General features: G+C 42.6%; 1 protein-coding gene across 7 annotated transcripts in view; it reads left to right on the top strand.

Annotated features, from left to right (window-relative positions):
- The window catches only part of NFIB (nuclear factor I B), a 241,925-nt gene that overhangs the window by 190,389 nt on the left and 35,569 nt on the right, over positions 1–15,967 (top strand). For all 7 annotated transcript variants that reach the window (XM_004706535.3, XM_004706533.3, XM_004706532.3 and 4 more), the window contains exons 6-7: positions 1,846–1,980; positions 14,660–14,844. In XM_004706535.3, coding sequence (XP_004706592.3) covers positions 1,846–1,980; positions 14,660–14,844 — 320 coding nt within the window. The remainder of the gene's footprint in view (positions 1–1,845; positions 1,981–14,659; positions 14,845–15,967) is intronic.

Genomic DNA, 15,967 nt, shown 5'->3' with positions numbered 1-15,967 from the left:
TTCCTATCGGTTTTGGAATGCTTTACTTTAAATTTACAAATCTTCACAAACATCAAAATTATTCAAGGTTTTCATACAGGATACATCTTTTCTACCAGTCCCAGTTTTCTCATGAGGTCCCTATTCCAGCAACTGTACCATGTAATCTGTTAGTCACCAGTGTGAAAATCTCCATCCAGTTATCCGTGCAGTTGAGTTCATTCGGTTCATCTATTACGTTAGCTTCGTTCCTACTCTTATGTCCGGCTCTTGTGACCCAACTTCTGGCTGTCAAACTTGTGGGATGAAGAAGGGTAGGCTCTCTCATCATACTGCTTACACTGTCTAATGATTCTTCTTCTCTTGTCCTTGTCTCCTGCTAGCTTTTAAATATAATAATGGTGATAGAGAGTCAACTTCTGCCATTATCAAACTAGCATCGCGCTGGACATACATCAGGCCTTTGGTAGATATGTATCGAATGACAGCTCACTCACTTGCCACCTTAAGTGTTGTCCATTCTGGTGAATTCATCCTCCATCCTCCCTTCGGGACAGACGGTTTTAAGCTGTAAATGTGATTGTCGTTCCTCTATCAAAAACCGCCCATCCGGATCTGGCGCCGGCACTTCCATCGTCTCCCTCTGGGTTCTGCCAGGTGCTCTCTGCTTCATCTCTGTGCCACAGACTGCTGATAGAGCTTGATTAGTTTAGACCGACCTTTCTTCTCTCTCAGTGCGTCATCCCAGCGACGTTTTACGCACAGTGCTCTGGGGTTGCCTTCCTTTCCATGGGGAGGCTGACGTCACTGCTACAGGCATTGGAGGGGCCAATGTGACAATATCCCTGCTCTCAACACTTATTCGGGACTGTTGAGAACCATGGCTTCCATTTCCCTCTTCGTTCCCAGGGAACATCTCTCACTCCCACTGCCATCGAGTCAGTTCTGCCCCCTAGGACAAGGAAGAGCTGCCTCTGTAAGTGGCCGAGACTGTAACTCTTTACAGAAGTAGAAAAGCTCGTCTTTCTCCCTTGACGTGGCTCGTGGTTTCGATCTGTTGATCTTGCAGCTAGCAGCTCAACACGTAACCACTGCACCGCCAGGCCTCTAGAGCAGGGAAGATGTATGACTTTTTTTTTTCTTGTTTTCCTCTTTTTACATCCTCACTTTATCAAATTGAAAGAACCCAATAAACACATGCAAAGTGAGCAGATTAGAGAATGTATCTTTTTGCGAAGTGACTAAGTGATTTTCCCATAAAAATGTTAAATCGATAGTATACTTGCCAAGGTACCCCAAAGTGGTTTTTCCCTTTTGCATCAGGATTCCTTATGTTTGTTTTTTTTCCACAGCACAATCACGTGATCAAAGAGAAAATACATATATTTTTTGTGTGTAAATGAAATGTTGAGTGAACAAAAATGGGGGTGGGTGGGTTAGGCTTTGAACCAAGGGATCAAAGGAAACATGGTATTCTTGTTTTCAAAAGTTCAGGTTTGATTTTCTTTAATAGTAGAAATAATCCTAAGGATAATTTTCAGAACTCTTTGAGTTAGCATCCATGGAGACTCTACGTGACAAATACTTTAAGCCTTCAACATAGCCAGGTCATTGACCCTAAATGTACATTTTGTAAAAGAGGCAATGTACAAAAGAACTTATGTACTCGAGGATAAGAACATTTTTAATGCAGTTTTTGTGGTAAAATTAGGTGCCTTCGCTGATAATCGGGTTGGCGTATATTCGAGTATATATGGTAATAAAAGGTTAGAAAATGAAGTCTCTTATTATGTTAGCAGGCACCCTGTAGCTCAGGAGGTCTTAAAGCTTGTCTTTTGTCCTCACTCCTGCCTGCTTCCCTTGCAGATATGTCTTCTCCAACTACTATGAAGAAGCCTGAAAAGCCATTGTTCAGCTCGACGTCTCCACAGGATTCTTCCCCAAGATTGAGCACTTTTCCCCAGCACCACCACCCCGGAATTCCTGGAGTTGCACACAGTGGTGAGGAGTTTCAAGCATAGAGGCAGTCTCCTTCTGGTCTGCAGGGCCCAAACCCTCAGGGGATGGAGCAAATGCTTTTCATTGTGTCTGTGGCGATCATGTTTGCACAACCAAAGGGGGGGGCATACTTGATAAAATACCCCCCCCCCATTTAATGTGAAGCAATTCTCCAAGCAGTACAGATCCAAAACGCGTGTGTCTGTATTTTCCAGTTGCCTCTACTGGAAACTTTACAATCAAAAGGAATTATAAAACATGGGGTACACAGTTAACCATAGCTTCTGCATTGGTCCTTATGCTTAATATTATTCTAAAGAAGGGATTGATTATCAAGAATGTTTCTGAGTTTAGAGTATCTCTAAAGGAATGAATATCTTCAAACATGATTTCTATATATATTCTCTTAAAAACCAACAACTTCATTGCGAATGGTGTGAAGTCTTGCAGAGTTGATCACCAGTTTTGCATTCGACAATTCAGACACATTTTATTTCAACCCACTCCCATGTACTAGCATTTCACCCACTTGCCCCTGCAATTTCTACTTCCATTTTGCCTTCTTTTCTAACCCTCTGAAATTTGTCCTTGGGTCACTGCTGTCCCTTGACCTGCTAATTCTACCGTGGGAGTGAGTTCAATTTTAGACCTGTAGTGTGAATAAAGGCCATAGTCTTGGGGGTTGTACCAGACTAGTAAGCCTGGATGATTTCATGACTTTTAGTTGTGTACCATGTTTTTCTCCCACTCTCTCTAGGGCCTTCTTATAGGAACCTTTTCAGAGCAATTAGTAGGAGTAGCCAGGCAACCCCTAGTTCTGGTCTCTGGGTTGTGGGGAATGATGTTTGTGGGGTCCATTGTGAGTCCATTATTCAACTCGGTGTTTCCATATACCCTTTAACTGACATCCAGAAGGGGAGAGGCCAGTAGTTACACCTTAGATGACTGCTCATTACCTTTTAAGACCCCAGTCAGTATCCCAAACTAGGATTTAGAACATTGTCTTTGTGAGCTGAGTTATGCCAGTTGACCTTGGTGTCTACCAAGACTAGAGTCCTGATCCCCCAGGCCCAATGACTCATTCTATCAAAGTATTTTGGTTATGTTTGAGAAATTTTCATCACATTGACCCCTATATGCTCCAACACACTCGTAGGTATATTTGCAGTGAAGGTAAACATACATATGAAGTTATTATTTGACATATCTATACATAGATGGATATATAGCTTACATATCTATCCAAGCTTCTACTAGTAGACCACCAGTATTGCAAATTGTGCATATAACAATAATTCTCTCAATTGTCTTAAACGCTGTTCCCCTCCCAGTGTCTTCCCTGCCTCCATCATTTTTTGCCAGTCTTTCTTATTGCGAACCAACTTCCCCTTCATCCGAATCATACTTGTCCACCCTTTCATAAGCACCTCCCACTCACCACTGTCTTTCCTCATCTGTTCTGCTTGTTTCCTTTAGTGTGGGCACACATTTTCTTGTTTTTCTAAAATAGGCATCACACATTTTTTTATATATACAAATCAATATTTTGTGGGGAATTAAAGTAATTAAAAATAAGTATTTTATTTAGCAGCTGTTTTATAGTCACATTCTTCCTTCTCATTATATCTAATATTTTAATTAAAATAGGAAACAAGCCCAATATTTTACACTTGTAATGTAAGCTTCATCATGGCAAATGGAGAAAATATTAAAATTGTCAAGTATTTGGATTTATCTTGGATCTACCATCAATCCCCATAAAAGTAACACTCAAGAAATCAGCAACATATTGCACTAGGCAAATCTGCTACCCAAGACTTCTTTAAAGTGTTCAAAGTCAAAGACATCACTTTGAGGACTAAGGTATACTTGGTGCTTTGTATTTTCATATGCATGGGAAGCCTAGACAATGAGGAATGAAGAGAGAATAAGAATGAAGGAATTTGAATTATGGTGTTGGCAAAGAATACTGAATGTGCCAGAAGAATGAACAAATCTCTCTTGGAAGAAGTACAGCCAGAGGTTCTTTAGAAGCCAGGATGGTGAACTGTGTCCTATATACTTTAGACATGTTATCCAAAGGGACTAGTCTCTGAGGCAGGACGTCCAGACCTGGTAAAGGATCCGTGAAAAGAGGAAGGGCCCAAAGAGATGAATTGGCACAGTGGCAGCAACGATGGGCTTAGCCATAGGAGCACTTTTGAGGAGGGCACAGGACTAGCCAGTGTTTCGTTCTGTTGCCCATCGGGCCACTGTAAGTCGGAACTGTCTCAGTGGGACCGTGCAACTCTAATGATTTAACATTATGACTACTTCAAAAGTTAGGAATGAGTTAGAATGAATAAACAGTCTTGCAGACTTTCAACTTACTACTCTTAGCTCTACACAGGGGTAAACTGAGTTTTAGGGAGACGAAATTTAATACTTAAGTATTTGTAAAGTTTATTCTGTTTGTTCTAAATGTCTACTTTGACAATTCTTTATCCCTCACTCTAATGAAATCTAATTTTCCCATCTGTACTCCAAGGTTGTAACGTCTCTTAAAAGTCTTAACTTTGGTTTATATGTGTGTGCCAATATCTTTTGTCACTATAATTTAAAAATAGATGCTTTTTATTCTCATCATTAAGGCAATATAAATTTGAGAGGGGAAATACTCAATTTAATATGGTACACAAATGTTTCAGTTTATTCTTTGCATTACTGTTAATGATTAGTAGCTATTTCATAGACCTCAATCATTAACTGTTTGATAAAAAGAATTCAAATTGCCCATTTATATCAGATTAAAATATTAATACTCCTAAAGCTGCAAAGAAATGAGCAACATCATTTAATATGATTAAATGTGAGGGACTTACATCTTTCATCTTAGCTCTTCATCAGCTGTGTGTTCAGTACAGTCTTGGGCTGTTTTCTCTAAAGGAACAAATTCAAGGAAATCGTTAGCATGATCACTGAGGCTGGCAGGTCCTGAATCCCTGGCCAGGTGTCAGCTAGAGGAACTTCCTGATTTATGTGGTTTCTGGGGTTGATACACCCACAATGGAAAAGACAGACAACAGGCTGTTGGCTCATGGGACTGGAGAAGTGGGCAGATTCCAAAATTTTCTGGTCAGGTGATAGACTACTGGTTGGTATACAGAGCGACAGAAGTGACATATCCCAGTCAATCAGCAGGTCGGATGACAGTTTGCCAGCTCAAGTCCCAAGAAACAGAGGTTACCTGATGACAAGTCAGATGCAGAACCCAGATCATAAAACAAAAGACAACCACGCAACCCTGGGATTCATGGCCCAGTCAGGTTGACACACAGCTATGTCAATCATTCTACCTTTGATCAACATGGCACTTACATCTCTTCTTAAACCATATATAATCTCAAACTAGAAACAAGTATACAGCCATACTTGTGTTTAACTTGATACGGCTAGCATGTGTACATAAGAAAACTAAAACAATTGTCGTGCACACCCACCCACACACAATAAGAAATACTTGTTGCGATGATAATTCTGGTTTCTGCAGCTGGTCACATGATCATAGTTGGTATTGCTTGCTGCCATCAAGGCATTGCCAACTCAGGGAGACCCTGTAGGACAGGGTAGAACTGTCCCCTGTGAGTTTCCAAGACTGTAACTCTTCGTGGGAGTAGAAACTTCCAACTTTCTCCTGAGGATCAGCTGGTGTTTGTGAACTGCTGGCCCTGCAGTTAACAGCCTGGTGTGTAGAACTATCTTATTCCACCACTCATTTATACTCTCTTTACCCTCAGCCAGCACACCTGCCCTCTGGTTCGTTGCCTGGTGGGATGACCGGAACTTTCATAACTGAATGGTCTGGGCCATTTGTGGTCATGTTGGAATTGGGTTTCTGTAGTTTCCTTTGACCTTAATCACAGGGCATGCTAATGCTAAGGGTCACCTCAAGGTATTTCTTATATTCCAGACATGCTCTTCTTTATCACCCTTATGTCATGTCAGTTCAATTTCCCTTTCATATTAGAATCAATCACCCTAACCAATATGGTAATGACGTTTTGTTTTGAGTTTTTTTGCCTGTTGATCCAGAGGCATGAGGAAGCCAAAGTGACTGTGTGGCAGTCAGTCCTAACTTCCAGTTCGATAGAAATCAGTGTTGTCTGAACCTGTTGCAGAGCCAGCCTCCTCTTGTTCTGGCCCCACTTAAAACAGCTTCTTGCATTATTGAGTCTATAGATGTAGCACACACAAATGAGGGATATGTTGCCACTCCAATCCAAAGAGACCCACCAAGTATTGTGTCTCCTTTCCAGTGGCCAAAGGGATCAGATATAACAACTTATCGCCCATTTTAGAAGGAATATCTCTACGGGTTCCACACCACTGAACTCCTCAAAATGCCACTGAGGTAGAAAGTGCCTGCCTATTTGTCAGATTAATCTCTGATCTTGTAGCATGCAAAGGCCTTACCAATACATCTAGAGTCATTGGTACCTATTTATTATTAGGTCTGGTCAGCATAATCTCATCAAAGTAACATGAAGTCTTGTTGAAGGGAAGGGTGATCCGTGTCCTATAGACTAAATGATGATATCGGGCTGGAGAGTTGATACATGGTTGAGGTCAGATAGTGAAGGTGTATTCCTGCCCTGGCCAGATAATTGCAAGATGCTTCTGGTGTTCCTGCAGCCTAGCTTAGGAGTAAGAGGCACTAGCCACATCAACGACTGCCTTCCTGACACCAGTAGATGTGTTCATTTGCTCCACCAAGGAAACCAATTCTGGAAAAGAAACCACAGTTGTTGAGTCACCACCTGGTTAAAGTTGAGATAATCGATTTTCATTCTCCAGGATTGATTGGCACAGGCCAAATGAGAGTTGAATAGAGACGTGGTAGAAATCACCACATCTGCCCACATCCTTCAAGCCTCCGATGGAGAGAATAATGTCTTCCTTTCCTCCCAGGAATATAGTATTGTTTTTCGTTTACTAAACCATGAAAGACATGCGTTTCTTAGCTCTTAATCCACCTGTCAGGTACAATATAAGGATTCTGCCAGTTGCTGTCTGCATTCCAATGATTCCTTCTAGAACTATGGAAGTCATCCCAGCGTGGCTTCAGGACCCACTGGACCCAATATGAAAAGAACCTGAGCTGAGAGCCCATTTCCTTCTGGACCTCCATGTACCCTCCTTCTGACGGGGGAGCCACTGTGCTGTTTTCAGTCTCCTGGAATTAGTGTCAGTTCACCGCTCATTTAATTGCAGCAAAGTTTGATTATTGCCTTTTCCTGCATGAGCGGTCACTCTTTTAAGGGACTGTGGATCTCTTTGAGGAGGAGGAGAGACAGATTAAACCGTACAATTTTTTGGCAGTGCAGTGGGATCCTTTCGCAAGGATACCTGTCTTCCCCATCACTCGCGGGGCATGGCTCATGTCTGGGACCCGACTTTCTAGTCTTCTAAGTCTAGAAAGACTGCCATTCACATGACATCGAATTTTGCCATGTGCGCAGATCACGTAAACACTGAATATATGTTCCATCTGCTTGACTCCCGAGTAGCACCATGGTTACACAGCCATCACCAGAAGCCCCTCTGACTGTTGTGATTACTGTGGCTCGGCTGTCCAAAACGGTAACCGTGCCTATCTTGTCTCTGTGGATAAAGTGACATCACGTGGCCCCGAGCACGTGAAGCCAATCAGCTCCATTGTAGTTAGATATCTTTTTTTTTTTTTTGTAGTTAGATATCTTAATGCAGGACAGTTGCCACTCTCGGCTGTGTACAGTCTTAGCAGTTTTCAAGGATATTGTGATGCCCTTTACAAATTTACTCACCACTGTATGGTAAAAAGGGTGTTCTTTGGGCACTTCAGGGGTAAGCCGATAGGTTCAATCTGATCAATCCACTGCAATGTGCCAATTGTCCTGTTGGATACCCACTTATACAATATACTAAGGTGATCCTGACACTGCAGTTTGATTTAGCATAGGCCACTATTTAATCTGTGCTTCAGTGGAACAACCAGATGTGCTATTAGGATCTTTCTGAACCTCTAGAACGGAATCAGTATATGGAGACTCTTTGCTTAGTGGGCCCATGTTAATAAATCAAAACAGTACACACACAAAGGAACCATTTGGAAGAGCATGTGCAAGACCTCTGTCTAAAGTGACAGAGGCCACCAAGACCAGATGCCTCTGACCATGTAGTGCAGAAGTTCACAGGAGCGGCACACTCATGGTGGAGGGGGTTTATTTGGGGAATTAATAGGTTACCACAAGTCAGAATCATCAAAGAGTAAAAATCGAACCATTGGTCCCCTCAGCCAGCAGCCAACTCGTTCTAGTTGTCAGTCTCTCAGTCATGGGCAGCCAGCTCTCTCGCTAGTCGGACACATGGTCCTTTGGCCATAATCTCCAAGGGCCAGGAAGCCATCTCACTGGCAGCTGTCTCACAGTTCCAACTCTCAGGCCAGAGGAGGAGGTGGTACTCACAGCGCAGCTCCCCTGAACTTCTGTACTACATTGTGGGGTGCATCTGGTCTTGGTGGCCTTTGCCACTGTAGACAGAGATCTTGGACATACTCTTCCAAACGGTTCCTTTTGTGTGTGTGTCTGCGGGTCCCAGAGGGCTCATGGACTGAAGGATAGCTTGAAGAGAAATGTGTTTCCCTTTTGCCTACCCTACCCTAAAGGAAAACAAAGAATGATGTTTTAAGTCACAACCTCTAAAAAAGTAGTCTAAGAGATGCCCCCAAGGAAATAACAGGTATGGCTTGGTTCACACGCTACTCGGGACAGGACTTTGTCCCACTTTAATCCTATAACAGAGGACACCCTCCTCAATGGGATCACAGCCATAGGGTTAGAGTCCAGATTTATAATACCGCACATAAGGGACTGTGGCTAGAATGGCCATAGTAATGGACTAGATCTCACTGGCACCATGATAGCTTTGCCTTAACACCCATACCTATAAATATTCCCTTGATCTGTTTATGTAAGAAAATTCAATTTAGTCTTTTGGATGATAATGTAACTCCTCCGGAGTCCCACTTGCTGCTTCATTTACGGGAGCTCACTGAGAATTAAGTGTAGTTATCGGCCTAGCAGCAAAAATGGGTGATCGGGTGGGTCCTGGAAACATTCAGCAATGCCTTGTGTAATCTGTCTCAGGTGATGGCCCAGGTGTCCCTCTCATCAAAGACACTCCTGGCACAGTTGGGTTAATCTTATCAAATAGGACTGAAAGGGATAATGGCTTTTCTGGAGTGGATTGATTAGCAAAGATGTGTAACCTCTTCGGGGGGGATGGGATGGGGAGTGTTGTTGGCAGGAGTGATTCAGTGGAATGTAAGGGCCCCATGACCCCTTCTTCCCGATTGGCTGTTTATAGGTCCCTATCCCAAGTTTCAGGTTTCCATTCCTTCCCAATCAATCATTTAGCTTCAGACAACACTCAGGTTTGGGAATTCAACTGGCACTGTAACTCAACTACATTTTCAATAAAACTCTGAGCTTTTTTGGGGGGTGGGGTGGGCAATTCACATCTGTTGCAAAAAGAAATGAGACTTTTTTTAAGGCCACAAGCAACAACATTCAGATTTTTTGTGGGCCACTTGAGCCGTGATTCTGAAGCCCTGAATTCACCCCTTTATTTTACCACTTTGTTAAGTGACACAAGGATCAAAAACCAGCTTCCTTATATTTCTCATCCTGACAATGTGTGAGAAAAGTCTCCAATAGCAACCAACCTAGAGCCTCGTTTCTCATGAATACTGCATCTGTTCGTGGTATTTTGCTTATTCCCTTTGCCTTCTTCCTCAGAGCTTCCTTACCCTCTTTACTCCTGGAGCCGGAGGCAGAGTCCCCAGCGCCTGTGAGACTAACCGTACATGAGAACCAATTCAGAAAGCGCAGTTTTCCCATTTTGTCTCTGCAGAAGCATGCTCAGTACCAGATAGCTTAGGCTGGGTCCTCTGGAGAAGCAGTCTCAAGGGAAGGGCACATATGAGTATGGATTTGGGAAAGTCCTAATTCCATGGGTCAGATTGGAGGCTTCTCCTAATTTTTGTGGCTGTGGGGGCTGATAAGCCCACAGTCACCCGATCCGACAATAATACGCTGTTGACTCATGGGGTTACAGAAGTGGGTGAATCCCAGAATCAACAGCTCAGACGACAGGCTGATAGCACAAGTCCCAAGAACTGGAGGTCAATGGTGTCAAGTCAGATGCAAGCTAAAACAAACAATCATAAGCAACTCCCCTTACATCAGAGTAAGGGTGTGATTTGAGTGATGGCACAACTTGAGGAAAGGAAGAATGGGACTTGGTCCACTCCACACTGATCTTGCTCTCTTAGTGTATAGTGTTTATGACACAGAACACGAGCAATAATTGCATCATAACATCAGTACATATTAGTCACACGAGAGCACAGATTAAGGGCCATCACACCAGGCTGGGTATTGTGGCCTGGTCTATTTGACACAATGGCTGCCATCAGAAGCACTTATTACAAAGGTAGATATGAAAGCATTGCTATAGGGCTCCAGTTTGTACATGCAGGGGCTTATTCCAAACGAAGGTTAATTAAATGTGTCTTTGCAATCAATGGATGGCTTTACATATGTGTCTGCCTTCTTTTGGGTGTGATGGTAAAAAAATGATTTTTGAGGTCAGGGTTAATATAATATTTTGAAGCAAAATATAACTATTTAAACAAGCAAACATCTTCTCCAATTATTGAAGCTTTTTTTTACAACAATTTTATAGGAACGCTGTCCCACCACAAATGACAGTTTTTAGATAGATCAGGCATATTTTAAGGAAGGTCAAGAAGACTGTCCACCTCAGTGAATGAAAATACTTTGTCCAAGTCCAGAAGCGAGTAGAAGAAGACTGTCGTTCTACAGATGATGCGATGATTCTGAAAGTGGGGTCTGCTCTGGTCCACCAGAAACTGGACCCTCAGAGCAGTGCTTTCTTATTTACCTTTATATTGTGTCCCGTGACTAATGTCGTGTCCACTTGACCAGACCATGATCCCCAATATCGTATGGTTGCCCTCAATTAGTGGTTTTCAAGTTTAAGCAAAGATCTTGGCCTCCACATGCTTTTTACTGGATGGGTGCCCGACGCATTGCATGAAGATCTAAAGATCTGATACCCCATCAGTCATTCAAGCAAGATAGAGGTGAATAAAGGTGATTTTATTAAATGAATTCTGACTGGGACAATTTCAGCCTTACCAGTATGATCCAGAGAGCAAGGCCCAATCCAATCAGTGATTTCTGAGGGGAGTGGCTAAGTCAATTAAATGTAAGGCAGAGAGGTCAGTTTAGAAAGTTCTGGTGACTAATTTTGGAAGAGGGTCCCAAAGGGATCATCATGATAAAGGGTTCTCTAAGCATGCAGAACAATCATAGGGGTTTATTAGGGAGGAATATTAAGAACATTAACAATCGTATTGGTGAGAAAGAGAACAGGAAAGTTGTGCCAATTACTTTTCCTCCATCACGACATTCTTTGAGGGGAACAAGGCTGTCCTATGAGAAATAAATGTTTGTTTTTGAAACTTTGCCCCATCCACCTGACCACTCTGGTTTTTCCCTTCGTATGTCTTCTTGTTCTCCAAACACAAAGAATATTTAAAGGAATATGATTCTTGTCCCTTGAGCATGCCCACACTGCCATTTTGAAGTGGTGTGAATTGAAGACCATAGACATCTTCAAGGACGGTTCAAAGTACCCAAACACACTCACTGCCATTGAGTCTATCCTGACTCAGTCATGGAAATTCGGCCTTCAAAAGTATGTGGACCCAGTCGGAGGTTTTGTTGCGAGATAATAGCTTCATATTTGGGTTTGTTTGTTTTTAATAAAAGCTTCAATCGTCTTGTAGCAATACTTTTAGACTTACTGTCACATACTTGAGCTTATTATAGGTACCTTGCAAAGGAGAGATCGTTTCTGGCCTGAAGGAATTCCTAGTCTGGAAGGGAGATAGAGGGCCAAGTCATTGACTAGGCATCTCACCTGAATTGGACTAGATATTTGCAGGAGATTAGATGTGTGGAACGACAAGCTAGGAGGAAGGGGGTTTCAAAGAGAGCAGCTTGTCTCAATGCCTGAGGTCCTTGCCAGAAGGCATTGCCATATCTCCAAATACCCACAAGCATCTTAGGATGCAGGGAAGGAGTGGCTGGAGATGAGGCCAGACAGGTGAGGAGAAGGCTGAGGCATTTGGATTTTATTCTGCAGGCAGTTAAACCCTTTAGAGACTCCTGGCGGAGCAGTTACTTGGTGCATGTAATTTTAAATAAAACCATTGGTAGATGAGGGAGAAAGCAAGACTGGAGCCATGAGGTCAGTTAGAAAGCTTGTGTAATCATATCATCTAGGTAAGAAATATGTTCGTGCAAGTATGTATGCATGGATAGGGGGGTCTTCACATAATGAAGGGAAACATCTTCTTGCTTCATTATTTTTGAAGGACTAGTCATTTTTTTGAAGGACTAGTCTAATCATAATAGTCATTATTGATTAGATAGAAGTCTTGGTTTCCTAGAGCTGCCATAAAATACCACAATGAAGGTGGCTTTCAAGAACAGAGAGGAGTCCTAATTCAGGGCTGAAGATTGTCCTTGCGTCTTGTAGCTTTGGATAGCCCTGCCCTTTCTTGACAGTCTTTGATATACAGCTGTGCTTGTCATATGACTCTTGCTCTCGGTGTGACTTCTCCGTTCTCTGCTTTTAAAAGACCTCACTCAGAAGGGATTAGGACCCACCCTCCTTTAGTATGGCCACTTATCATCATTAGTAACATCTGCACAGAAAAACCCTATTGCCCCATACAAGACCACACCCACAGGTACAGGGCTTAGCATTTCAGCCTATCGTTCACGGTGATACAATTCAATGCATAATGATAGCTACTTGGATTTTGGATTGAAATATGATTTTCTACCAATCCAACTGCAACTCATTCAAGCAAAGTGCCAGAGTGAAGAATGTGAATTCCGATGTGATCGGTGCCAGTTCAGTGGAGAGGAGATCACTTTCATGGTTTTAAATTCTATTCCCATCACCTACACGAACTATTGAAAAGAAAACAATCTCAAAACCCAAAGAACCCAAGATGTGGCTGTATATATGACCTTGTTTATGGACTGATGTGTGTGGAATTGGTTAAGTTGAGCTGAGATGAAAACACGAAACGCCAAAGTACCCAATTTTATATAGATGCTTCTATTGCCTTAAAGTATACCTTCAGTTGTGTATTTATGTATTTATGCCTTAAATAAATAGCTCAAAGTGTGTGTGTGGGGGGTCTGCTTTAATAAATCATATACATTTTGTTCTGAAATGCATCTCTTGGTGGGGTATGCTCACAATTCAACGTGAGAAGAAATGGAATAGGACACACCTTTGGAGGGCACTCTGGTGCTTTGCCCCGGGGGCTGATGGTTCGGGACATCTGTGGTTGGCCCAGGAGTCTGCCTTCCAGCAGCCATTGCTGGGCATTCTGCGGAAGAGTGCCCTGCTCACTCAGCGAGTAAAGTTAGGGTCAGAGATGTGAACTTAGGGATATGGAATCTTAATTTCTTACACCTTCTGAGAAACTTTCGTTTGGGAGAGGTAAGCCTTTCAAAAGGTAGATTTTGACCAATGTATTTATTGGTTGGTACATAACCACAAAGTTGGTGAGAAGCATTCTAAAAGATTTTATTTTACTAAAGTCGGAGAATTGACCTTTACATATTGTTTGCTTTGCTAAGATGTCTCATGAAACATAAAACATTCACAATTTCCTTTATCTTAGCTTGAAGAAGTAAATAGAAAATGGCCAGCTTCACATCTACCCCTGTTGGTTGATATTCTTATTTTGTGCCTATACGATTATTTTCTTCAACGTGATAGAAATAATGAGCATATAGTTACCATTGCCCCCTATCTTTAGAACTTGAGATATACTTAGAAAATGAAAAAATAAATTCTGGTTATAATAATGATGAACTGAAGCTCAGTAAAATGAAACATTATTTATAGCACGTATGATTTTTATGGTATTATTTTTTATAAAATGCGGTTTGTGGATAAGTGAAGGTTTTAATTTACATTTGCTTGGGCTTTGCCCTTGGATCTATCTTAACAACATCTCTTAAGATACATACGAAAAAAAGGTAGGATGGAAAGTAACTATAAAGTAGAGCTCTTTAGGGTTTAAAAGGAAACATTAGGAGAAGGAATTCCCAAGGTCCCATGTTGAATATTCATAAGCATATGGTTTAACAATTATGACCTTATCCCTTATTAATTACTATATGAAACTTCCATTTCCATCTTAATAGAAAATAAAAGTATCCTGCACTCCCTCCCTGGTTCATGCTGTGACTTGGTCTGGATTCTTGAGACAGGGAACTCATAATCGGAGACTGTGGGAAAATGCACTCTGCTCAAAGAAATGTTTTAACTGGTCGTGGCATAACTCATGCAAGAGAAACTCTTTGTAACCATTCATGGATCTGGAAAGCAGGGCTGTCAGTGCCCTTGGAGTGAGGTTCGGATGATGTTTGTTCTCCAGGACCGGCATTGGGAACAATCGTAAAAGTTAACTGTTGTGGTCGGGGGATTGAGTTTACATCCTGAAAACGCTAACCAATGGTTCTCCGTCTTTTTCTCTCGTCCTCAGTCATCTCAACTCGAACGCCACCCCCACCGTCACCGTTGCCATTTCCAACACAAGCGATCCTTCCTCCGGCCCCAGCGAGCTACTTTTCTCACCCGACCATCAGATACCCTCCCCACCTGAATCCTCAGGAGACGCTGAAGAACTATGTGCCGTCGTATGACCCGTCCAGTCCGCAGACCAGCCAGGTAAAAACGATCGAGAAAATCAGCTTACAGCCTGAGGGATCTGGCACGGGGCTAACTGTAGGCATGGAGGTTAGTCAGACAGGACGTCTGGCAGAGCCACAAGCTGTGTGGCATCCGTCATCAGAAGTGTCTTGGTGACTCAGTTCTCATTTCAGTGTGGCTGAATGACAGGTAGGAAGTGTGTTGCCCCAAAGGGCATATTTGTGACGATGTTTGGGGTTTGATGTTTTGGGACACCCCCCCCTCCACCCCTCCTGGCTGAAGAGAAAGCCCATGCAGAAAGTACGCCGACAACAAGGCTCCGAACTGGAGTTCACACCTCTGAAATACCTGGCTTGACACAGAGACTCGGTGCTTATTTTAGGCAGGGGCAAAGTATGCGCTAAAATAAACACACACAAAAGGGCTTACTACGTACAGCTAGGCCAACTATTAGGCATTAAAGTAAGCTTTGCTAATGTAAACATTTTCAGTGTTTGATGACTACTTGAATATTCTTTGCACAGACATGACTACATTTAATAATGAGTGAAAGTACTAGAAGCATCTCCACCGCCCCTTCCTTTTATAAACATTGTGCACTAGTTTCAGAGATTCGTTCAAGTGTAGTGACTCATGGGTATTTCTCACTCGCCAGAGATGCAGTTCCTTCTATGGCCAGGTCCTTTCTGAGAGATTTGGTGACAAGAGTAGGTAGTCTTTGTGCCGGTGCTGGGTCTATACCAATGATTGTCCTATCCAAGATCAGCATTCCTGTCCTTTTGATCTTACTGGGCTGGCATTTGGCTTTGCCGCTTCGCCTGTCCAAGCCTGCTGTCCACTGCTTATTAGATCTTCTCAGGCTTTGGGGATGTTTACAAACATTCTGCTAATAATGCCGCTCAGTTATTAAGGTGGCGGCCATTCGGATGTGCATAGTATCCCTGGTGCTGCTGCCATTGAGACCTTGGGCTGCCGCCACCCGGCCCACAGCTCTGAGGGAAAGCAGGGAGGCTGTCTACTCCTGTAAAGATTTCCAACCTCAGAATCCCGGAGTAGGATCCCTATGAATCAGAATAGACTCTTTGGGCAGGGGGTTTATATTAGTTAAGAATTATAAACAAAAGAGATGAAAGGGGTCTCT

This window comes from Echinops telfairi, unplaced genomic scaffold, assembly GCF_000313985.2.
Source record: "Echinops telfairi isolate 266 unplaced genomic scaffold, ASM31398v2 ScPeMD7_25;HRSCAF=90, whole genome shotgun sequence".
In the NCBI taxonomy this organism is placed as follows: Eukaryota; Metazoa; Chordata; class Mammalia; order Afrosoricida; family Tenrecidae; genus Echinops; species Echinops telfairi.
Note: the sequence above shows the minus strand (reverse complement) of the source record. Positions and strands in the feature narration are given on the sequence as shown.